The 24,953-nt window shown below is 41.2% G+C and overlaps 1 protein-coding gene across 1 annotated transcript in view; it reads right to left on the reverse strand.

The window, feature by feature from the left end:
• Nucleotides 1-307: 307 nt before the first annotated feature.
• Nucleotides 308-24,953, reverse strand: part of sdc1 (syndecan 1) — a 35,821-nt gene continuing 11,175 nt past the window's right edge. The window contains exons 2-5 of the mRNA XM_031902967.1: nucleotides 6,721-6,802; nucleotides 3,854-5,157; nucleotides 3,257-3,398; nucleotides 308-2,772 (exon numbers count right to left, since the gene is read on the reverse strand). Coding sequence (XP_031758827.1) covers nucleotides 2,606-2,772; nucleotides 3,257-3,398; nucleotides 3,854-5,157; nucleotides 6,721-6,802 — 1,695 coding nt within the window. The 3' untranslated portion in view covers nucleotides 308-2,605. The remainder of the gene's footprint in view (nucleotides 2,773-3,256; nucleotides 3,399-3,853; nucleotides 5,158-6,720; nucleotides 6,803-24,953) is intronic.

The raw sequence follows: 24,953 nt of genomic DNA on the forward strand, positions 1-24,953 counted from the left end.
AGGATCACTCACCCCGGGGTACCAGATACCTGGAAGAGGGGTGCCTAACATTTGGCACAGATTGTACCTTTCCTTCGGCACAGGGTGCAAACTAACGTTTTCTGTTCACTGCATTTTTAAAAAGAAAAAAAAAAAAAACATGGCGGCAAAATGCCAATATCTCATGAAGAGGTCAACGGTGTCCATTTCTGGCCAAAGATCATTTAAGAGCCTGTGATAGAAGGCATATACCCCCATATCCTGGATGCTTTGGAAGCCATTGGCAGTATTAATCATACACACTTAATAATGAGCTGAGAAATAGAGCGACTGTCTCCAAAGTTAATTTTATTGAATCTTTGCGTTTAAAATGCATTACAAATAAGTAATGTGAACAAATTCCTGGCGGAAAGAAAGATGAAGAAACGTGCTACGTTCCCAATGCTCAGAAAGGCGACTTTTTAGTGTACGGCAATGAAAAAACAATTAACATGTCTGATCAGTCAACATGGCAGTCAAATAAAGAGGAAAAATCTTTACAAACCGAACACTAAAGCTCTTTCCATGGGCATTTTTCTTTTTAGCAAGAGACAAAACAAAATTAATACACTAAACCGTGGACAGACCACGCCTGGGGCTCCACGCCAACATATGGCGCCGACCACCGGAGCTGCACAGGGCGACTGTTACGGCACCGAACGTCTTATTACAGAAATGTTTACAACAATTAACTAGTATCAAAAATAAGCGACTCTCTCGTACAATATTGAGCAGAAATCTGAGCTTCATTTTGTACAAACGTAAAAAAAAAGGCAAACCATCGTTTAATCGGTCTTTATTGAACGAGATATACAAAGAATTCCTATTTATTGCCTTTTTAGCTTTCAACCACCCCATCCCTGAGATTTTAGCCCTTTGCTAGTAGAACACTACTAAAGGAGAAATATTTTGTCCAGGGGATGATAACGATACAGGGATGTTCATGTCTGACAAATCTATATACAGATACAAATACCCCCCCCCCCTCCTTTCGAAGGCTTTAACTAACACACTATTCTTTGTTCTGGATCCTATTGAGCCTAATGAACATTCATCTTAACCTGTAATGGACAGGACGCCCAAAGGTTCCGTAACCAATTGCACTGAATAGAAATCTGGTGCCAGCACTGTCTATTCTTGCCAAGAAAGTATAGTAGATATTCTCACGGAATGAAAAGTTGGATATTGTAGAACTAAAAACCTAGAACATTAATATACATGGCAACAAAAGTTGTAGCCTGTAATAAAAAAAAGTCTAAAGAAAATTAACTTTCTAAAAAAAACCCTATCATGCCAACAAAAACTGATTAAAAAAAAACCCCAAAAACTTTCCTATGACAATCTACATGCCGAAAAATGGCAACTTTTATTTAGACTGATTAAAAAAAAAATATATAAAAAGAAATTAAAAGAAAAAAATGGCAAACACCGTCAACAAGACAGGTATCTTGTACACCCTACATATCTGAATTCTGTTTTTGGTGGCACCATAACAGGATAGGGTTAAAGCAATAGGTTTGCATGTTATAGTACAGTTATGTTAAGATGGAAAAATAAGGCTTAACTCCCACGGGGGGGTAAACAAAACAAAAAATGCCTTTACAATATATCTGATCTGCAGTCTTGGCCCATTTCTCAAGAAATATTTGATATAAAGTCTAATTGGCACTGTTCAGATTCCTGTATGAAGAGAGCAATAATAGGTTAGAATCTGGTTGGAGCGTTCCTATGTGATCCTAGGCAATTACGGCAAATACGATAAAGCATGACAGCAGCGACAAATTGTTTTTTTTTTTTAGAAAAGCAGAAAAAAAAAACAACGAAATTGGAACCAAGAGGCTCAAGGAATGAATAGTGCAATAAGAGGACGTATAAGTCACGTTTTTGCCAATAACTACAGGCGCACATTCAGCTGTTAGGATATCAGTCATTTATAATTATGCATATATACTATTTAAAAAAAAAAAACAAAAACACAACAACAACAAAGTATAGCACAAATACGGGTGGCAGTTAGAGCTTTCCCACATTGTAAGCTGAGCGAGCAGTTGATGGAGTTAATATACAGGCTTGGCTACTGAGTTTGTGTTTATTGTATAGAAATGTATGGCTGAATGGTTCCTTTCTACACCTGTGCTGTGAATGCTTGCAGTGTAAGTGCTATCAAGAGAGGAGGAGCATGTGAATTTTACATGTACCATCATACTGTCTTCAGAAAACAAAAAAAATCCTAATATATACAAATTTATGGCCAAAAAAAGCATGGTAGGTGGTCTTCTGTGAAACACTGTTGTGTCATAGGAACATATGCTTTCTTCTTGTAATAAAGAGTCAAAGCCACTTCTTCAAGTCCAGAGTTTAGCCAGTCTCATCTGTTTAGGAGAAACCAGGAGAGAAAACAAAAGGTCTTCCCCTACATTGAACAAGTCGACTCCACGAAGAATTGGGAGACCGGAACTTAGAGTGAGAACCGTTTCAAGCTTGAAATCCGGAAAGAACAAAAGCCACAGGGTGGACACTGTGGAGAGAACAAAATCAAAAAGAAGCTGGGGATGGCAAATCCATCAAATCCGATGTTCATGGCGCCCTACGCATAGAATTCCCGCTGTTCACGTGGCTTTTGGTATCCTCCATTTGATTGTTTTGGTTCATCCAAAGAGTAGCTTCCTTCGTCTTTCTTCTTCATCCTATAGAGCATGAACCCAACTAAAAAGACTGCAAATGCCAAGCCGGCTACGCCTCCTGCAATGATTCCTAAAGAAAAAAAAAAAAAAAGGTGGTAATGTAAGTCACATGATATAATGTACAGTATATAAAGTAATGAGAGTGCATTAACATTTACATGTCAGAAATGATTGCTCAACTCAAGGGAGCCCTGGCCGCTCAACTCAAGGGAGCCCTGGCCGCTCAACTCAAGGGAGCCCTGGCCGCTCAACTCAAGGGAGCCCTGGCCGCTCAACTCAAGGGAGCCCTGGTGCAACCAGCAATCTTGCACTTGACTGGACAAGATCAAAGTGATCGTGTGGATGGCAGAAAATACAGAAAACCCAGGCGCATTTTTGAACAAGAATATACATTACAGGAAGATGCAGCCTGGGGGGGTGGGGGGAGTGGACAGGATTTCTTTAGGATCACAGGGTCACTCTAGAGCAGATACAGCAGGCTTATGGCGCAAGATAAGTCAGGTCTACGACTTGGAATAAATCTAGCACTTTCATCTGTTGGAGAATATACCAACCTGCTAAAACTTCTTTCCTCTCCATTATTCCATGGGATGCATCGGGACTGCTTTCTTTTTCAGCACCATCAGTATTTATCATCCTGTTGATTGGGGGTGCTGTGCCCTTCTGGATAACTTCACGATTAACGAAAAAGAAGTTCTAGAAACAAAAAATATATTGACAGATCTGGACATTTTTTAATCTTGTTCTAACAGGAGTTAGATCTAATCTATGGTCAGTCTGGCCACCCACATGGGTGGTCAAGGAGATTTGGTCCATGAGGAGTTAGCTTCAACCATAAATGGAGGCCTGAATTAGACAACTTTACATCTCTGTCAATGCAAGTAAAAGCACAGCAGTAGTCATTTACCCTTTGCTCTGGCAGCTTAAGAGGTCCAAATGGCTAATTTATGGCTGTAGCTAATGTTGCTGAACAGCAACGGCTAAATTTGAACAACCAACATGATTTGGAGAAAATCCTAGCAGTTTGAGGTAGCAAATGGATTCATACAGATCTTATACATGGGGGTAAACGCCATATAGTGCATTTATTTATTTTTTTAAATTTCTACCATGTAAAATGAGCACATAGATTGAGAGAATATGCCTCTTACCTCTTCCCCTGATGATTCACCTTCTTTAGAGTCAGTTTCACCCTCTTCCAGCACAGCAGAGTTGTTACCAGTTGACAAGTCTACTAGATCAGGGATGTTGACTTCTTCATCCAATACAGGAACAGCGCTAGTTGCTGAAGCACCATGGGCCATCCTTCCCTTACCCACTTCTACGGGAACCTCATCTGCGTGCTTGGTATCGCTTGTAGTAGATGTGGTACTTTCTGTAGTTGTATGATGATGAGGATGGTGATGGTGATGATGATGATGTTTATCCAGATCCGTAGGAGCTTTACTGTCATCTACATGAGGAGGTATTTCCTCATCAACTGATGTGGTTGTTTCTGGAGTTGTAGGAGGATGGTGGTGGTGATGATGGTGATGATGTTTATTCAAATCTGCAGGAGTTGTACTGTCATCTACATGATGTGGTATATTCTTATCAACTGACGTGGTTGTTTCTGGAGTTGTATGATGATGAGGATGGTGGTGGTGATGGTGATGATGATGTTTATTCAGATCTGCAGCTGTTGTACTGTGATGCACTTCTACATCAGGCTCAACATGGTGGGATGGACTGGAAGTTGTTTTATGGTGATCATGCTGGACATGGGAACCTGCCTCATTGGACGAACTTGTGGTTGTTGGCTTCTCATGATGACCTTCAAACATACCATCATCCTCCTCATTTTCAGAAGGTTTCGTAGTTGCCGTTTCATCATGCCCAATAAATATTCGTGCACCAGAAGGATCTTCAGTTGTCTCCTCATATTCCATATAAGGTGTACTGGATGATCCAGATGGAGAGTCTTGGTCAGGAATTTGCACGTCGGGCTCCTCATTGTCCGGAGGACTTGTAGTTGTTACTTTGTGGTGAATGTAGTGAACGTAAGACTTATCCTCACCTGATGGACTATCCGAGTTATCTTCAAGTTGATCTTTGGCAGTAGTTGGTTTGGTTGTGGTTGTATGGTGATGATGGTGGTGAGGATGATGGTGATGAGGGTGATGGTTTTGTTCTGTGCTACTCTCCAGTGGACCAGCTGTGGATTTCACAGTGGTTGGACGGTGAGTAGTAGGCTTGTGCGTAGTCACATCATGTCCTACACCAACAACAACAACAGGTTCAACTAATTCCTCAATAGGATCTTCATTTGACTTGGTTGTCGCCACCTCTATGGTGGTATGCTCTACTGCAGCATCTTTTTCATCTAAGTTGGGCTGTGGTGATGTATTTTCTGGTGCAAAAATGAGCACAGAAGGCAACACCGATGTAGAAGGCACTGTATCATCTACTTCAAAATCTATGGGTACAAAATAAATGGAACGGAAACAAATTACACATATAACAAATACAAAGCACAAGTATCAGCCATTTAGCTGGAGAAAAGCTACATTTTTTCTAAAGTCATGTAAACAGTGAAGGGAACTGAAACATACAGACGGATAATGCTTTCAATTTTGCAATTATATTTATACGTAACTTAAGATGACCTTTGTTTTAATAGTCATCTACTGACTTCCCTGCTGCCCCCCCCCCCTCCCCATAAATGGTCTAAAGGACATCAGACAAGACCTTGTACGGTAAGTTTTATTTCTGTTTAATTCAGATAATTAAGAGTGAATTTACACAGACATTCTATGTTGGAGATGCCATACTGCTTCCCCATAGGTATGAAACAATCTATATGTCACTGCAGTGCACTGAAAGTGAAATAGTTCCTTTTAAACAGAATCTCATCCTATCATAAGACAAAGTATTGTGAAATATCTTGATGCAATGCGTTTTCCTCTCAGTTTGCCAAAGAGTTTGGAGACATGTAAGTGTGCCATGCAGCTACATTTGGCCCCACTCCATCCTTTTGTTTTGATTTTAACAGAACTCCCATTATGAGCTATGAAAAACCCTTCTGTAGTGCAGATTTTGCACGCATACCATGGGCTCCTTGGCTTTACAGACATAGCCTCCTTCTGTAGAGCAAATATAGCCAATTACTCTACAGCCAGGAAGGGGAATTTGCACAAATGCTCAATCCGCTCTCACTTACATTGGCCTCTGTATCCATTATTTAAAGAGTAAATAAACCCTGCTCAGTGTCTTAAATAGGCAGGGGTATATTTAATTGCATATTTGTACTTAAACCTAAGTGAGGGTGGCCCTAATGCTTGAGCCTACTGGGGTATTCACCACTAAAGGCCATGCAAACCCTACATTTCCCTACCATGTAAACACATCTCCCCCACCCAAACTACACCATTTGTACTGCATATATCCCTTCCATTTGACAGCACCATCACATTTTCCTAAAACAAGTAGCAGCTTTCATTTGGCAGCCATTTTCATGTAATAAAGAATGCAGGCTTACACAGGCAGAACTTAATTTGTTAAAAAATAAGCTCAGTGTCAGAAGAAAAACATGTTTTTCCAGCAGAGTTTCTATGAAAACCAGCAGTGCCATCACATAATTAGCTACTAGACTGGAGGGTGTGTTTGGTAACCTGAGTTGATAAGAACTGAGCATGCTCAGTAAGCCAAGAGCCAAAGCAGATTTCCAAGGGAGGGGGCTGAGTGGGTTAAGAGAAGGAGATGGAATCCCAAGGGAATAAGGTGGCAGGTATTTAAAGAATTCAAAGAGGCTCTTTATGGATTACATTTTTGTTTGGGTGGTTTACATGGCCTTTAGCGACACAGTCAACTGTCAAGGCACAATGCTTCAACCAAGCAAAACAATATGGCACCAATATATATGGCTTTGTATGGTCATGACAACTACGGACAACCGAGTAGAGGGTTACAGCAACATTTGGGTTGATAATGACCAACTCTCGATTAAAGACTAGGTATTGGTAAGTAATGAAGTACCTACCCTCAATTCCTGAGCCAGAGATGAAGTCCTCGTCATCTCCTGATGCTTCTAGATCGTCCAATGGAGAGGATCTCACTTCATCCTTAAAAGACAAGACATAGGTATTAAATAACAAAAATGCAATAATGAAACACCACTAATCATTCTATCTAACAACCGGACATTCTATCCTTGATTTTCCAACATTCTATACAGTAAGAATTTGTGCATGAACATGTATAAACTGCAGAGCACATGGAGAGACACAGTCTATTGCAGATGGGACAGTCCTTCATGGTAATCACTGATCAGTTACTGATCATCAGTTGATCATCAAGAATTTTGTATGATATATATATGCTCAGGACTTATGAAAAAATAAATATAATTTATTAAAATTAAACTTTGAGAAAGGCTGTTGACATAGCCAAAACATCAGTCATGTTGTACTTTAAAAAAATTATATTTATCTTTTCATAAGTCCTGAGCAAAGCAGCCTGATTTTGGAGGACTGCACCCAGGCTTAATTATTGTGAGTGCCTACCGTTTGAACCCAGAATAGTTCTTTATCAAGGATTTGTATTTATAGTTGAGAGGGAGAGGCCATATTGCTTGCCTGTGACAGCTGGAGCAATAGCTGTGGACTACACAAAGTGAGGAGCTGAGGTTATATGCTATAGTCCATAGATGTTGTAAGACAGAAGCGCTGTAAAGATTTCTTTTGCTTTAGTGTTTTTGGCGTAGAAAACAAAAGAATGAGCAAAATGGAGGCAAGCTATATGGCAGCTACTTGTGTATAATAATACAAGTCAGTTGCAGAGATGGGTGCCTATGACAAGCCCCAGCACCCTATATTTATAGATGTACATGAACACATCTGGCCATAGCGCTTTCTGCATAAAGTCTTATTGATAGCAAGGGCAGTGCTGGGTCAGACAGCATGTAGTTCTGTATATACAGGGCAGATCCAGCACACAATGTAGCCTGTATGTCTCTCTCTATAACTGCCTATCCCCAGCCCAGCAATATATACAAGATATACAAGTGCCAAAAGTCAGAAGGAAATTGCTTTCTTGGTATAAAAAGCCGTCACATGATCTCCCTTCCGGCTGCAGAATTAATTGCGAGCCGACTTGACCTCGGGAAAATTGCGACTCGGCAGATCTCTTTTTTTCTGTATCCGAATCCTTTGTCTATTGATCTGTCCTGCTTCCTGCTGCTGAAATAAATACAACTCCCAGCAAATACGACCTTTTCACCTTCAGAAAGGAGCAAATGCCGGAAAAGCACCAGCAGCAGATCTGCAAGGGGAAGGTCAGGAGTCAGAACTCACACTTATCTTAGTTATACAAAAAAACCTTAAAGGGACAGGATAGGCAAAATAATAAGTGCCAAAACAGTTCTGCTGAGTGCTTCCCATATGTCCCAACTAGGGTCATATAGAAGTAGGGTTATAGAATGGCCTATTCTTACCAACATTTCAGTTGGTCTTCATTTTTTTTTTTTTGTTTACTTTTTGAATTGCCTTTTTCTGGACAACTTTTAGCTTTTAAACTGGGGTCGCTGACCCCAGGAGCCAAAAATTATTGTTCAGCGAGGCTACAATTTTATTGTTATTGTTAGTTTTTATTACTTTTCTTTCTATTTAGGCCCTCCGCTATTCATCTCTGTCTCACTTTCAAACCACTGTCTGGTTGCTAGGTTAAATTGGACCCTAGCAACCAGACAGCTGCTGAAATTCCAAACTGAAGAGCTTCTGAACAAAAAGCAAAATAAGTCAAAAACTGCATACACAAAATGGAAGCCAATAGCAAACTGTCTCAGAATAGGGCCCTCTAGATCATACTAAAAGTTGATTTAAACGTGAACAACCCCTTAACCACCAATTTCTTTCAAGATATAGATAAGTGTGAGTTCTGACTCCTGAAATGTTTTGCTGGTCCAGACCCTTAGTGCTTGTTTACCCCCCCACGTATTTTTCAGGTTCCAAAGTGTCAAAACAGACAGGTTTACTGGGTCCTGATGGAGCGTATCTGTGGTAAGTTCCTTAGATCAGGATTGTCCAACCAGAGGCCCCATTTTAAGGCTTTTTTGACCTTTTCATATAACATCATGATTTTAATTATAATCTGGCCCCCATGTGTGTATTAGAGTGAATAACTGGCCTACTGTATAGAAACAGTCTGACAGAACTTTCGGCCTTAGATTGCAAGCTTCATGGGATAGGGGCCAATGCCAGTTATTTGCTAGCACAATAGCAGTTCAGAAATAAAAGTAGACAACAACTCTATCTTTTTATCTTATCCTCATAAATAATCCTTGAGTTATTAGTAAAACATAATAAATGCTTTCTATTGCAGCCAATAGAGGTTTTTATAGCATTTCCCTTAGTCAAGAACATGTCAGTGAGCCGCTGTGATTGGATAACCTTGATAAAGGCACGTTTCTATCAGTAATAAATAGCATGTCCATATCAGTTCTGAAATATCCATTTCTTCTAACCCCCAGAGGGGGAAAAAAAAAAATAATCAGAGAGCTTCCATATGGTATAAATTGGGGAGCCCCCCATTCTGTAAGGCACAGCTGGGGGGAGTACATTCCTCCAATAGGCTCTAATTTGTATTCCCTGGGTGTGGGTTGGGGGCAGGGGCAACTACAGGGAAAGGAAGAATTGGGGGCCTAGTGGAGGACCAAGGGTTACTTGTAACTTAATATATATTCTTACCAGCCCGTACCCCACTTAGGCCCCCTACACTTTCTTGGGCTACTCACAAACCCAGTGCACTGAAATTGCCCCTTGCACCAAATGCCTTCAAAAGCCCCTAATTCAAGACTATGGAGAAATAAATTCTGAATTAAATCCACCTCAATTTGTCTTCCCACAACAAACAGAGGAAATGAAGTTATCCCTATTATATGTGGATTAGAAACAGGCCACCATGGCATTGGGCAATGAGATCAGGTATCTATGAGGCCTTGGCGAATACGGAGAAAAGGCGTCAGCAGACAGGAATGAGCCCGCTAGTGATCTAGGTATATAACTGGTATGGAACACAAGGCCCTGCCCAAGGTTGAGGACTGACCTTTTCAGGGATTATTAGATTATGACAATGACTGGACTCAATGTTACTGGTGGGTGGGGAACCCGCAGGCCGTGGATACAGGGATTAAGAGCGGCAATCAAATCTTTAGATAATGGATAATTCCAGGCTACGGCTGAAGTTCAGAAGCCCATGCATGTACATGCAATTCATGTCTTCACATGTCAGAAGCATACATTCACCTACTTACTAATATCACTTGTGTGTAAGAACGAACCAAGGCCCTATAGCTACTCTGGCCAGTTAGCCCAAAACAAGCAAAATATCTGTGGAATCACAGTTACCAGCCCCCCATATAAGGACTTATGGACCTTTTAGCCAATGTTGTTGTTGTTTTTTTTAATGAAGATGTTACAGCCTATGGGGGCTGCTTGAAAAAAAAAAAAATGTTGCTACATATGCCACTATGTAAGTTGCCCAGAATGGCTAATTATATCCTTTGGAGCATAGGCTCTTCCTTAGTAAAGCAAATGCCAGTAGAGTATGAAGACCACATTGTTGCCAGGGTCATGCCACCGATAACAGCATACTATACTCCCTAGGCCAAATCACCTTGCTTGTCTCTTGTGAGGGGGGCTATAACCAAAGAGGAGGACTATGGGACATGACCACAATGGAGGTGGCTATACCTGAAATAAGGAATAATTTCCTTTCATTATGGGTTGCATTACACTTTTCACCAAGATTCTCAAGATTTTTCACTTTTTATTTAATGTTCTTATGTCTTTTGTTCTGGAAGCTTATCTTATAGTGCCAGTGTAAACACCAGAAAGCCTGTGTCTGTCTTCCTAGAAGTGAAAGATTCACTTAGCACTCTGGGCAAAGTCTCTCTGCTGAGGAACTGCCATAAAACCTGCCCAGACGGCTTTTGATCAGTCCGGAGAAGATCAATGGACCCGCAGCAGGTCACTGTATTAAAGTGGCACAGTCTTATAAATAAAAGGCCTAAATACAGCAATTCACTATTTCAGTGTCTACGGACACTCTCAGATCCACGATAACTTAGGTCACATTTGGTAGGTCCTTCTGTGTAAGAGATACCTGTGTTACCCACCCACTGTGAGTTTCCCATCTGCCACCCACCGCTTAGGACTACACAGGTCATAGGGCAGGCCAGCCAAGCTATGAGCCTAGTTGTTTGTACAAAGATGTGGATCAGCCATTAAATACCAATGACCACATGCACCATTGGTGGAAAGAGACCATTGACCTCTCCAGAATTTTAATATAAAGCCATTTGAGGCTTTATATGGAGCAAGTTATTGTAAGTACACAGAACATAAAATAATACAACTGGGACCCAGATTTTCCTACACACAACCTATAACCAGCAGGACTTGGAAAGCAGCAATAACCCTGTATATTTCCACTGACAAAGTCAACAAGGCCATGTGAGAAATGCAATGTCATTCAGTAAGAATATTAATCGCACCCGTCACAACGACCCACTGTAAAGGCAAGGTTAAACCGTTACCATGGGACTCAGGTAAAGCTCCTGGGGGGTTGGATATCCCCCTCTACATATGAAAACCATTACAGAGAAGCTTCAGGCTCTTAAAGGGACCTGACAGCCCACTGGTATCAGTAGGTGGTGACCAGCAGTAATCCGTATTGTATGCGCACACAACAGCCCAGCGCTTTCTAACAATATTAATGTACTGGGCCAACAATTCCATAAACACTACACCAAAAGGATTTTATTACAACGATACAGCTTTTGCGCAAGCTAGGGCCACATATTCCAACAGAGGACTAGTAGTGTTCTCCATAAAGGGACCCAGAGCAATGGAAAAGGAGGCATGCCTGGAAGGTCAATCCAAGTAAACTATAGTAGTGATTATATTTAGACCTTTGGATATTGCTAGAGCTATAGCGAGGTGCCCATTAAGGCTATATTTTTATATGCCCATGCAGGGCTGCCATCAGGGGGGACAGTTGCCCCGGGCCCGGACGATGGTCGCTTTAAAGGGGGCCCGGCCGTGATACAGTTTTTTTAAGCTCGGGCCCTCTTTAAAGAACTACCGACCCCCTGCCATTGGTAGCCAGCATTTGATTGGTGTTGTAGGGTCACTATCCATGGAGCCCTTCTCTCTGTATTATGTACATGTTTTATTAGTTTATTCATAAAAAAAAAAAAAAGAAAAAAAAGAAAAGAAAAGAAGCTATGGTTCTGGGAGAAGGTCTTATACTAAATCTCCTACAGGTTCCCCTCCCATGGGCAACTTCACCACCATACCCTACCCCAGGGGTCCCCAACCTTTCTTACTTGTGAGCCACAGTCAAATGTAAAAAGACTTGGGGAGCAACACAAGCACCATAAAAGTTCATGGAGGTGCCAAATAAGGGCTGTGATTGGCTATTAGGCAGCCTCTATGCACCCTATCAGCTTACAGGGGGCTTTATTTGGTAGGAAATCTTGTTTTTATTCAACCTAAAAACTTGCCCCCAAGTCAGGAATTCAAAAATAACTCCCTGGTTTGGGGGCAACACCCAAGGGGTTGGGGAGCAACATGTTGCCCCCGAGCCACTGGTTGGGGATCACTGATCTACCCCCTCCAGTGATGTGACCAGTCACCACCCCCTGGATTCAACAGAAGGAGTGGGCCAAGGTCTTTAAGATCTTAAAAAATTGACCCCAGTTGGACTCTATTTCCCAAAAATCAATCATTTTGCCCCATGCCTTGCCCATACACTAGTTTCCTTCTCAAGGCAACGTACTTTGCTTCAGAAACAAGGCACAAGAGAGGAGCCTAGTGAGTATGTGATTATAAGTTCCTTCGGTACAAACACCTTTTTAAATAAAGTATGGAAAGCACTGAATCATTTTACCAACACATTCCAGTATAAAAGAAGAAATGTGCCAGTGTTGCTTCAAAACCTTTTAACTTTCAGAAAATGTAACAACCCCCCCTCTACACAATCTGCTTCAACCTCCAATATAAATACTCCAAGCGCCTTTAACACTGCATTAAAAGGAAAACCCAAATATTTATGTATATTGCATTGGTGCAAGCAGGAGTGTGACCTTGATGTGGTATAGTTAATGTCTCAGAAAATTAGCAGCACGTTCCATTAGCAGTGCCCCCCCCTGTACCATACACTGCAGTCACTGTGTGGGAAACACAGAGCCCAAGTCTTGGGAGATGAAAACGAAGCACTTGTGAGATCCAGTTTCAGTAACCAGTACCAAATGGTATCAATTATACACTCCCGTTACTCTTTCATCTAACCCTCCTGGGTCTGGGGGCACCGTATCATCCAACATGGGGACTGTTTTCTATAGTTTAATTATTTCTTATGACCCTTTCCAGCTTTCAAATAGGGGTCACTGACCCCAGTGGCCAAAGACGATTGCTCTGTGAGGCTACAATAGTACTAGTAACTTGTCTTTCCATATATGCACTCTCCTATTCATAGCCCAGTCTTTCACTCAAACCACTGTCCAAAAGCTAAATAAATCAGAAACCACAACTCAAAAAATGGAAACTAATCACAAACTGTCTCAGAATATCACTCTCTATATCAAACTAAGCTGATGTAAAATTGATGAGGGTACTATTCTAAGCACTTTTGCAATTTAGATTCATTAAAAATATTTTTTTTTTATTTCAATTTCAAGATAAAGAGATTTCAAGTTCTGTTAATATGAACGCATTGTTACAACAGCACCACCTGCTGGTCACTTTCCAAACACTAAGTAGTTGAGGATGTTGTCGAGGAAGTTGCCGACAGGAAAAAAAAAAGCTGATCTGATGTGTGTCAGATAACTTATCACGTCACTCAACAACGTCCTCGACTACACCATATTCGTAAAGTGACCAACAGGCCTTTTTTTTAAAAAAAAGAAAATAAACAAACTTTTTTGGGGGCTGACAGTTACCCGATATCCATAGCCTCACACACATTCTTGACTACAACGCATGTCCCACTAGAATCAGTGGTGGCCCATTGCATAGGTCTTAAACAAAAAAGAAGGCATACATATTTTTCTTTTATCAGGCCAAACATAAGAGATGGTCGATCAGCAAAGGAGAGAAGGAAGAGCTCATTGACTGGTTCGTAAATCAAGGTGGTTTGAAAATTTCAGCTACCCAGTGTTATTGCCAAACAGAGCCTTCTATAGGCTGCCATTCCACATAGGGGCTACCAAATAGCCAATCGTAGCTTTTATTTGCACCCCCAGGAACTTTTTCTTTTTTTGCTTGTGTTGCTCCCCAACACTTTTTCCATTTGAATGTGGCTCACAGGTACAAAAGGTTGGGGATCCCTGGTGTATAGGTACTCATATCATAATCAGAGTCTGCAGTCCAATACTAATAAGTACTGCCCTATGGATAGCTTCCTTAAGCAGATCTGTCAGACCGATTGACTTGGCCTGAATAGGATAAAAGTCACCAGAGTTCATGAAGAATAAGGACCTCCTTGTGAGAAAGCTGCCAGCTGGCTGGTCGGAATCATTATTTGACAGTAGCTCTGTAGAATGTCAGGATAGGTCAAGCAAGAGACAATATATTTGGCCCCAGGGCAGCCATGGCAAGATAACCTAAAGAACCTACAGATCAAATGCAGGTCAAGGACCTCAAACACAAAACCTGACATCTCTTGGATAACAGATACCCCCGGTGCACAAACATGTAGCATTCCGAGCCAGGACAAGCCCCGATTAGGACGGAAGATCAAACACACATGCATGGAGGTTCTTGGGAATAAACATATTAATTTCTGGTGTTCATCACAGTTAAGATGCTGTTCCCAGTCACGGGCCATTTATGTTCTACATTCCTCCACTTTTATAATCTGCCTGCCATTAGTATACATTGGGGGAACACATTACTCCATGGGCTTAACAAGCCTCTCTTTCCTTGGGCTGTATAAGAAAATAGGGCACAAACCAACATTCATTAAGGTACATTTAACATTGCCCTATATAAATACTAATACGAGTACATACATAAGTACTAACAGAGGAGGTGAGCACATCTGACCACATCAAATAAATGTGTTCTGATGAAAATAAATTCCCAATTTAGCATCAGTGCATACTTATTACATTTAATTGCACTGGCCTGCCCAGCTTAGAAACGGTTCTGGTAGCTCCAGGTGTCATGGAGGCGCCCACATGTAATAAACATGCATAAAATAAATACGCACAGATGCTAAATTGAGAATTTTTACTTATTAAAATACATTTAATTAGGTATAAACATTGATGTGGTAAAATAATTACAGGCATTCAGAGCATGACAGATGCCCTTTAACTAGGCAGCCAGCCAACCAGGAGCCGTGTGAACCACATATAAAAGCTGATTAGTCCTCAAAGTCCTATATTTTAAGCACTACAGGCTTATTCGGCCATTGCCTATTATGAGACTCCTATATAGGTACAATGTCACTGGGAAACTAGGTTGGAGTGTCCCTCTAGGCCAGGGATCCCCAACCTTTCTTACTCGTGAGCCACAGTCAAATGTAAAAAGACTTGGGGAGCAACACAAGCACCATAAAAGTTCATGGAGGAGCCAAATAAGGGCTATGATTGGCTATTAGGGGCCTCTATGCACCCTATCAGCTTACAGGGGGGGTTTTATTTGTTTTCATTCAACCAAAACTTACTTGCCAGGAATTCAAAACTAACTACCTAGTTTGGGGGCACTGAGAGCAACACCCAAGGGGTTGGTGAGTAACATGTTGCCCCCGAGCCACTGGTTGGGAATCACTGCTCTAAGCCTTAAACACCATTCCAGTCCCTTCTAACTTCTGTCCAGTTTGTTTGCTTTCTCCTTCTTATTTTATGCTCCTGGTTTTATATTTCTTTCCCCCTATTCCAGTCAACCCATCTGCTTAGAATATGGGCGGTGCTCAACTACAACTAACATAAAGCATTGCAGCTTTCTATGCTGTGCCTCCTGCCCACAGGCAGTGCATAAGTGCAAGCCCTGCCCCCTTTTTTAGCTTGACCCAGAGAACGAAGAGCTATAAAAACACATTAGGTCTAGGATGCATTGAAAACGCTGCACCACCCTTGGTAATTTTGTTTACCCAATCAAATGCTGCCATTCCTTTAGAGGAGTCAGTATCACTTTAAATGACCAGAGTGATCAAACACTGAGCCCCCGGGCATGGGAGTCCTTTTCAATAAGCAAAGCCGCCCTGTTAGCTGAATCATTGCATGAGAATAAAGAACAGTTCCTCTGAAACGAATCTCACATAATTTTAATCTTCCGCTGGAAGGAGACGGCACAGGGGCAGCACAATGCGCTCACTAAAATATGAAAGCCAATAGCATCAAAGGCAAGTCCCAACGCATTCCGCCCCTTCCCTGCCAAACCGGATTAACCCACTGCTGGCCTCTATCTGATAAGGACGGCAACAATCAGGGTAACGTTACTTATTTTACACCCTCCAGCAGCGGCGCATCTGGTCTCCCCGATATTGGACTTGAAATTTTCGTTAACTTGGTAAAAATGTTCTTTTCCGACTTTCCTCAAATGACAGTTCCAGAAATAACTTTGTTGAACCTCTCGCTTTATATACACTGTGCCAATTAAAAGTTCTTTCAAGCAATTATTATGGGAGTTTTCAATTTGGCATTAATGTTAGGAACGGATCAACCCAATCTGCTTTATGCAAGTTACCTTGAGCCCAAAATAGGAACAATTATTGGCTTAAGGCATTATCTTGCGGAAATAAAAGAAACCTTCTAAATAAAATCAATGAAAAATTCTGTTTTTATTTATAATTAAATATATTGTAATAGTGTCTTTGAAAGCTATTTATAAGTAAGTACGGAAGTAAGGAAGAAAACAGGGCAGTACTTGGGGGGCTCTCCAAAAAAATCCCAAATGACTGTATTGCTTGGGCCAACATATACAATTAATGCCTCCAGGCTCTTCTGGTTAACAACTTTCCCCATGTCCCTGAGAGCCCGCGGCTAGTATCCCCCCTGATGGCGACTCAAAATTTCCTTGGTGGAGAGGGTCTTAAAGATTCATGGCAATACCCTGATGTGGAGAGGGCATCTCTGCCTTCCCGCCATTTTATCAGTGCAACCAATAGCTTGATATTCCCATTCCTGGGTATATTGATTGATTGATTGATATGGTGGGTGGGGATGTCCTCTCAACATCACCACATTGTGACTTCCCACTCCTGCAGGGCATAGGCATAACATAAATCTACTGCACCCCTACATCAAAGGCCAAGGTTTGCCTAGCCATAGACTGTTGGAACATAAATCTCTTGGTTTCCATGTGTAAAGGTGCCCATACACGTTAAGATCTGCTCGCTTGGTGAGGCCGCCAAGTGAGCGGATCTTCTCCCGATATCCCCACCTATGGGTGGGCGATAAAGGGCAAATGTAGGCTAATTCGATCGTTTGGCCCTGGGGGCAAACGTTCAAATTATAACGGCAGCAATGGGCACAGTCGGTTTGGGGACAAGCTGATGCGGTCCCTGATCCGACTAAATCTTTTAACCTGCCTGATCCATATCTGGCTAATTTCAGGCCAGATATCTGTCAGACAGGCCTGTCACTCCTGCCCCTACACGGGCTGAATGAGTCTAAGGGACCGATATCGGCAGCTACAATCAGGCCATGTATGGCCATCTTAACCAACTATTTGAGACTAGAGCCAACCTGTAGGGAGGTCATATAAACCTAGAAGGTCTAGACCTACCTGTGAGCCAATCAGAACATTAGAATAGTCACTTAACTAAGCCAATTACAACAGGAAATAAGCATGTTAAGACAAGCCTCTACATTTGGACCCTGAATGCATCTTTAAAAGGGAAATTCCACTAAACTTTATGGCATTAGGGAAGAAAATAGAATTCTAAGCCAATTTCCAATATACATTGGTAGGAGGAGGTATTTCTCCTCCAGGTCTTTTAATTGGCTTCTGCTACATTATTGCAGGGGCCAGGGCTTATGTGCCATCTGCAGTTTAACACTTAAAACTACAGCAAATTCAAAGCCTATAAGTTCCCCTTTAAAATGAGCTCACAGCCTTGATTTAATCCTCAGGAATTTTCTTTCCAGCCCGTTGCTAAGTGGAGTTTTTTGCCTTCAAATAAACCCTAATTACTTTACAAGGCAAACCGCATTTGAAAAGGTAAATAAAGAAAAAAAAAAAAAGTTCAAGCCTAAAAGGAAAATTTAATATGTGAATGAGAAGGATGAAATGTAATCTGCCCTGATTAACTCCCATCGCCCCCGCAGTTTCCCCAATGCCGGCCTTGATCTTTAAGGGAAGGATCTGCTGGGAAGGCCGCAGCTTGTGTGCCAGTGGGGTGACATCATGCTGGAACTGTACGAACTGCCTGCCGCAACCGCAATACAGAGAAGGAACTGCCAGCACAGATAAGAGCAGCCTGCAACTGCTGCAGCATGTCCAGCCTTTATAAATAGCCATGAATTAGCACTTAAGTTCAATATCTATATATAAAACTTATTATCTGCTAATTCATGGCTATTAATCAAATGTTGGGCATGCTGCAACTGAATTGATTTTGCCAGAGTCGATTTTATTCTTATGAGGAAAGTGCGTCGATATCAATATCAATCAATCACATTTCCATTGAATTAGATTATTTAAAAGTATTTATAAAGCAGAAGACTGTATGTAAAACACAGTAGGTAACATGAGCAAAGTTGACTCCAGTCTAGTAAAGCATAGTAACCAATCAGCTGTTAGCTTACAATGGTCTAGTACAGTTACAGAGATGAAAGCAAATAATAGATTGGTTGATCTGGGAATGGATGGATTTGGGGTAGAGAAGAGAATGCATTTGTTCTGGTCCCCAAATCAGAGGCCCTGCGATGGTAGTGGGGACACAAAAGATAAAAAGCACAATACATTGAGCATTAAGGATATGATATGCTCCCAGCAGAATTCCCTTTATATACAGCTGAGGGACTTAACCCCTCCATCTGATTGGGCATCTGACTTGGCACAGTTCTCTCACAACAATATAGAGCAGCAGTTCTCAACCTGTGGGTCGGGACCCCTTTGGGGATCGAATGACCCTTTCACAGGGGTCACCCAAGACTATTGGAAAACACACATTTCCAATGGCCTTAGGAATAATTTTATGGTTAGGGGTCACCACAACATGAGGAACTGTATTAAAGGGTCGCGGCATTAGGAAGGTTGAGAACCAGTGATGGACCAGGATGGACCAAGAACTGATCACATCCAGGTTTCTGTAAGTGACGTGGGCATAAAGTTATTTATTCTAAATTCACACAATTTCTCAATTTAGCCATAATGGGCTTCATGGGTCTGTCATAATCGGAATTAAAAGGGGCAGACAGCATGTGTGGGTCACTAATAATGAGACACGGGCTTGTGCAATCAGTACCCACCATCCTGCCGGAGCCTCGGCACACTGACTGGGACAGATGCAGTTTGTGACCTACTGTTAGTGGGTCTGGCCACAAACATTCAGTTCCCATATTATAAAACACTGATGCCGCCCTGAAAAATTCCCCTGTGAATGTGACACTTTTACACTGTGGCACATTGTGTGCTGTGTCTTTAAATAGTTACATAGTTACATAGGGTAGAAAAAAGACCAGTGTCCATCAAGTTCAACCCATCCAAGTAAACCCAGCACACTTAACCCACACCTACCAATCTATACACTCACATACATACACTATATATACAACCACTAGTACTAACTGTAGATATTAGTATCACAATAGCCTTGGATATTCTGATTGATCAAGAACTCATCCAGGCCCCTCTTAAAGGCATTAACAGAATCTGCCATTACCACATCACTAGGAAGGGCATTCCATAACCTCACTGCCCTCACCGTGAAACACCACCTACGCTGCTTCAAATGGAAGCTCCTTTCCTCTAATCTAAAGGGGTGACCTCTGGTGCGCTGATTGTTTTTATGGGAAAAAAGAACATCCCCCAACTGCCTATAATCCCCTCTAATGTACTTGTACAGAGTAATCATGTCCCCTCGCAAGCGCCTCTTTTCCAGAGAAAACAACCCCAACCTCGACAGTCTCACCTCATAGTTTAACCCTTCCATCCCCTTAACCAGTTTAGTTGCACGTCTCTGCACTCTCTCCAGCTCATTAATATCCTTCTTAAGGACTGGAGCCCAAAACTGCACCGCATACTCAAGGTGAGGCCTTACCAGGGACCTATAAAGGGGCAAAATTATGTTCTCATCCCTTGAGTCAATGCCCTTTTTATACAAGACAGCACTTTATTTGCTTTAGTAGCCACAGAATGACACTGCCTGGAATTAGACAACTTGTTATCAACAAAAACCCCTAGATCCTTCTCCATTAAGGAAACCCCCAACACACTCCCATAACCCCCAACACACTCCCATTATAGACATTATTGTAAGGGTTTTTCTTTCCATTCCTATGTAATAATATGGCTGAATGCTCTGGGCTTCTTAGTCATCCATAGGTGGCAGTCCGACATTATTATGATTTAAAGGGTAAGTAGCACGTGCATGCAGCCACACATCCTTGGCTTCTGTCCTGCTTAGTATGAGAACACACACCTGAAATACTTAACTGTTTAAGCGCCACCCACCACAGACTCCACAGAAATAAAAAGCACTTAAAAGGAAAACTATACCTTCAAATATATTGTATAAAGCAGCTTATATGTAAAGTGCTGCTTAAATAAAGCATTTTCATAAAAATATACATTTTAGTAGTATGTGCTATTGGGTAATCCTTAATAGAAAATTGCCATTTTGCCTGGGATCATATGATTCACGGTGCACTTACACAAAGTTTTGTCTTTTACTCCCATGCTACTTCCTGTAATCAGAGCTGCATTACTTCCTGTCAGCTGATCTCTGAGGTAGCACACAGACCATGACAAAATGGTGCCTCACAGGAAAGGCAATATTTACTGAAATCTGTATGCCAGTTAGATTCTTTGATAGGCCACTTAATGTAAACTATTTATTCTTGGGCAAAGTGTAGTTCATCCAAAGCCAATGGGAGGTGGCACTGGCAAATATATATTTTAAATATATGATTATGTATAGGGGAGACAACGCTTGTACAAGTATAGGACCCATTATCCAGAATGCTTGGGACCAAGGGTATTCCTGGATAAGGGGTCTTTCCGTAATTTGGATCTCAATACCTTAAGTCTACTAAAAAGCAATAAAACCCCAATAGGACTGTTCTGCCCCCAATAAGGATTAATTATATCTTAGTTGGGATCAAGTACAGGTACTGTTTTATTATTACAGAGAAAAGGGAATCATTTAACCATGAAATAAACCCAATAGGGCTGTTCTGCCCCCAATAAGGGGTAATTATATCTTAGTTGGGATCAAGTACAGGTACTGTTTTATTATTACAGAGAAAAGGGAATCATTTAACCATTAAATAAACCCAATAGGGCTGTTCTGCCCCAATAAGGGGTAATTATATCTTAGTTGGGATCAAGTACAGGTACTGTTTTATTATTACAGAGAAAAGGGAATCATTTAACCATTAAATAAACCCAATAGGGCTGTTCTGCCCCAATAAGGGGTAATTATATCTTAGTTGGGATCAAGTACAGGTACTGTTTTATTATTACAGAGAAAAGGGAATCATTTAACCATTAAATAAACCCAATAGGGCTGTTCTGCCCCCAATAAGGGGTAATTATATCTTAGTTGGGATCAAGTACAGGTACTGTTTTATTATTACAGAGAAAAGGGAATCATTTAACCATTAAATAAACCCAATAGGGCTGTTCTGCCCCAATAAGGGGTAATTATATCTTAGTTGGGATCAAGTACAGGTACTGTTTTATTATTACAGAGAAAAGGGAATCATTTAACCATTAAATAAACCCAATAGGGCTGTTCTGCCCCAATAAGGGGTAATTATATCTTAGTTGGGATCAAGTACAGGTACTGTTTTATTATTACAGAGAAAAGGGAATCATTTAACCATTAAATAAACCCAATAGGGCTGTTCTGCCCCAATAAGGGGTAATTATATCTTAGTTGGGATCAAGTACAGGTACTGTTTTATTATTACAGAGAAAAGGGAATCATTTAACCATTAAATAAACCCAATAGGGCTGTTCTGCCCCCAATAAGGGGTAATTATATCTTAGTTGGGATCAAGTACAGGTACTGTTTTATTATTACAGAGAAAAGGGAATCATTTAACCATTAAATAAACCCAATAGGGCTGTTCTGCCCCAATAAGGGGTAATTATATCTTAGTTGGGATCAAGTACAGGTACTGTTTTATTATTACAGAGAAAAGGGAATCATTTAACCATTAAATAAACCCAATAGGGCTGTTCTGCCCCAATAAGGGGTAATTATATCTTAGTTGGGATCAAGTACAGGTACTGTTTTATTATTACAGAGAAAAGGGAATCATTTAACCATTAAATAAACCCAATAGGGCTGTTCTGCCCCCAATAAGGATTATTTATATCTTAGTTGGGATCAAGTACAGGTACTGTTTTATTATTAACGGGTTTCCGGATAAGGGGTCCGATACCTGTATAAGTAGCTCTATATTTTCCAAAGCCAAGATCTTGCGAGCTGTTTACAATGTTCACTGTTGCTAAAAAAAAAAAAAAAAAAAAAAATGCGACTGCAGCACAATGTGCGTGTTTATTTCAGGCCGTTCCAGATCGAAGCAGGCCCACACAATGAGCAGACAGGCAGAAAGCTTATATTATTTCCCTTTGTTTTGCACAGGATGCACTTCCCAAAGCAATCAAAGCCTCAATTGTGAGACGGACTGAGCCAAATCATCATAAAAAAAACTCATGTCAGTAACAAATACGGGCAGGACATCAATTTCACATTGTGTTGCTAATTATTGTATTTATTGGGCTTTATTTACATCACAAAATCACAATTAAAGGGGAACTCCACCCAAACGTCACTCAAGATTTTTGAAAAATAAACATAATTTCAAGCAGCTTTGCAATATACATTAAAAAATATGCAGCCTTTTCATTATTTTTAATGTAATAAATTGAATAGTTCCCTAAGCCCCGCCCTCTGTTCCCCTGCTGATCTGGCTGACTACTTTGCGACTCAAATAAAATGTAACAATAGTCGCCTGTCCTCAGCCTGCATCCTCCCAATCCCACAATTCCCTGCACACGTGATGTCAATAAGGCAAGGAACATCACAGTGCAATGCATTGTGGGTTATGTAGTTCCTGAATGCCGTCTGTAAGCTGTGGAGAAGTTGTTACAATTTGTAACATCAGTGTTTCAGTCCCTCCTCCCCTGCCAGGATTTCAAATGATGCAGAAAGAGAAGAACTGTTTTGCAGCTGGATTTCAGCATATACAAATGGTATTTATTCACACTTTCTGAAGGGAGGCTCTTTTTAAAGACGAATAAGAGGAGGCCTGATGCTTAGAATACCTCCATTCACTCTAGAAGTAAATGCAAAAAGTGAACTTTGCCTATAAATAACAAATATTTTCTACCTTAAAACCTAGGGGTGCAAACATTTTTGCAAGGCCAGTCGTGCTGCCCTTCTGACCAGTAATCCTTAGGGAGAGAGGAGTATTTGCCCTGATGACAAATTTCCCATCAGTCAGCAGAAAGGAAGTAAAGAGTTGGCACATCCCTGCAGCTCCTCTTCACTTCCTACTGCTCCGATCGTTGGAGCAATTAGCCAAAATGAAAAAAAGAGAGAGGCTGTGACTCTCTCCGGCCCTTTGTAAAATATCGGAATGTTCAGCCAGTTGGATGCCATTTGATGTTGGCCCATGTTTGGCCTTAAAGATTTGTTCACTTTCAATGCGCAAATCCTAGAAAACCACCAACAATGCTCTCAGAGTGTTAGAAAATCCATTTTCCATAAAAAACTAAAATGGCCAGTGTAAAAGCTACTTTTTAGACCTGTTAAAATCAGTCCTTCTGTCTCTCTGATCAGTTTTCTTAGGGGATAGGAGGGGCCTATTTTCTACCCGACACACTGAGACTTCCTATATCCTTACATCATCGTATCCAGGCTTTGTCCTTACTTATTTCCTATTGGCCATTGATACTTCCCTACGCTGGTAGTTCATTGGGTGCTTTGACACTTAAAAGAACTGCAGTTAGTTCAATGGTCAATTCAAGGGTCATTGCTTGACTTCTTCCTTTCGTTGGCTGCCATCTTGCGTGCATTACTTTTTAAACACATAGTTTAATAGATTCAGAATATCAGAAATCTAATATCTTTTTACTTTGCATTTGCGTTGAAACTTTTTTTTACATTTACAAATATGCAAGTCGTTCTGCATACATGACCCCACAATAAGCCAGTAACCCCCACACAAACCCTGCCCAAATGTAATGCCATTAACCTGCACCCCACATGCCAAATAATTACAGATCTATTCTCTATTCTCCTCCATTACGCAGCCATCTCCCCCAGACAACATACACAAGTGAGACCTCCACCAACTCCCTCCCCATGTGAAAATGGCTGCTCTTTCCTCACATGCCCCCCCCCCCCATACACAGCAACATACACAAAAAGAGTTATAAACTTTTCCTTCCACCTTCATCAAGTCCCATAAACCCACAGAGATGACAGATTTCATGCTAGCACACCAGGTCCTGAAAAGCAACAGATCTTTCTCTCCTCACATGCTGGCCCACACATATTCCCCCCACCCATTGACAGGAGATGTAGCCAATCGGAGTTAAGCTGTGAAAATAATTACACATGCATTTTGATGATACGCTTTTCTTCTTAAATGCCCAGTCGCTCCGGGTGATAGTATGAATGAACCCAAATGCTGTGTCCATCTGGTCCAATCATTCAAATGCCACAGAGTATAGCCATGCACAAAAGAACATGGATCTTCTGCCTGTGGCACACAGGGTGGATTTCAGACACTTTGCTCACTGCTTTTCCCAGTGGTTCGAAAGAATCCCAAGATTCACCCTGCTACCTCCTTGAGCGGTAAAGATCATTGGCACATGGGAGCGCTCTGATGACATAAATGCCCTAAAATCTGCCAAAAGCCTGAGGGGTAAATGCCATCAATCAGCAGTATCACCCGTAGGATCAGTACAGAGAAGTTAATGAGTGTCTCTGCTAAAACACGCTCATGCCCGTCTCCAATGGGAAAACATTGGCACATTTTGGGCAACTCAACTGAACGTTTCATCAGCATAGGGAAAGCACTTC

This window comes from Xenopus tropicalis, chromosome 5 (assembly GCF_000004195.4).
Source record: "Xenopus tropicalis strain Nigerian chromosome 5, UCB_Xtro_10.0, whole genome shotgun sequence".
Classification (NCBI taxonomy): domain Eukaryota; kingdom Metazoa; phylum Chordata; class Amphibia; order Anura; family Pipidae; genus Xenopus; species Xenopus tropicalis.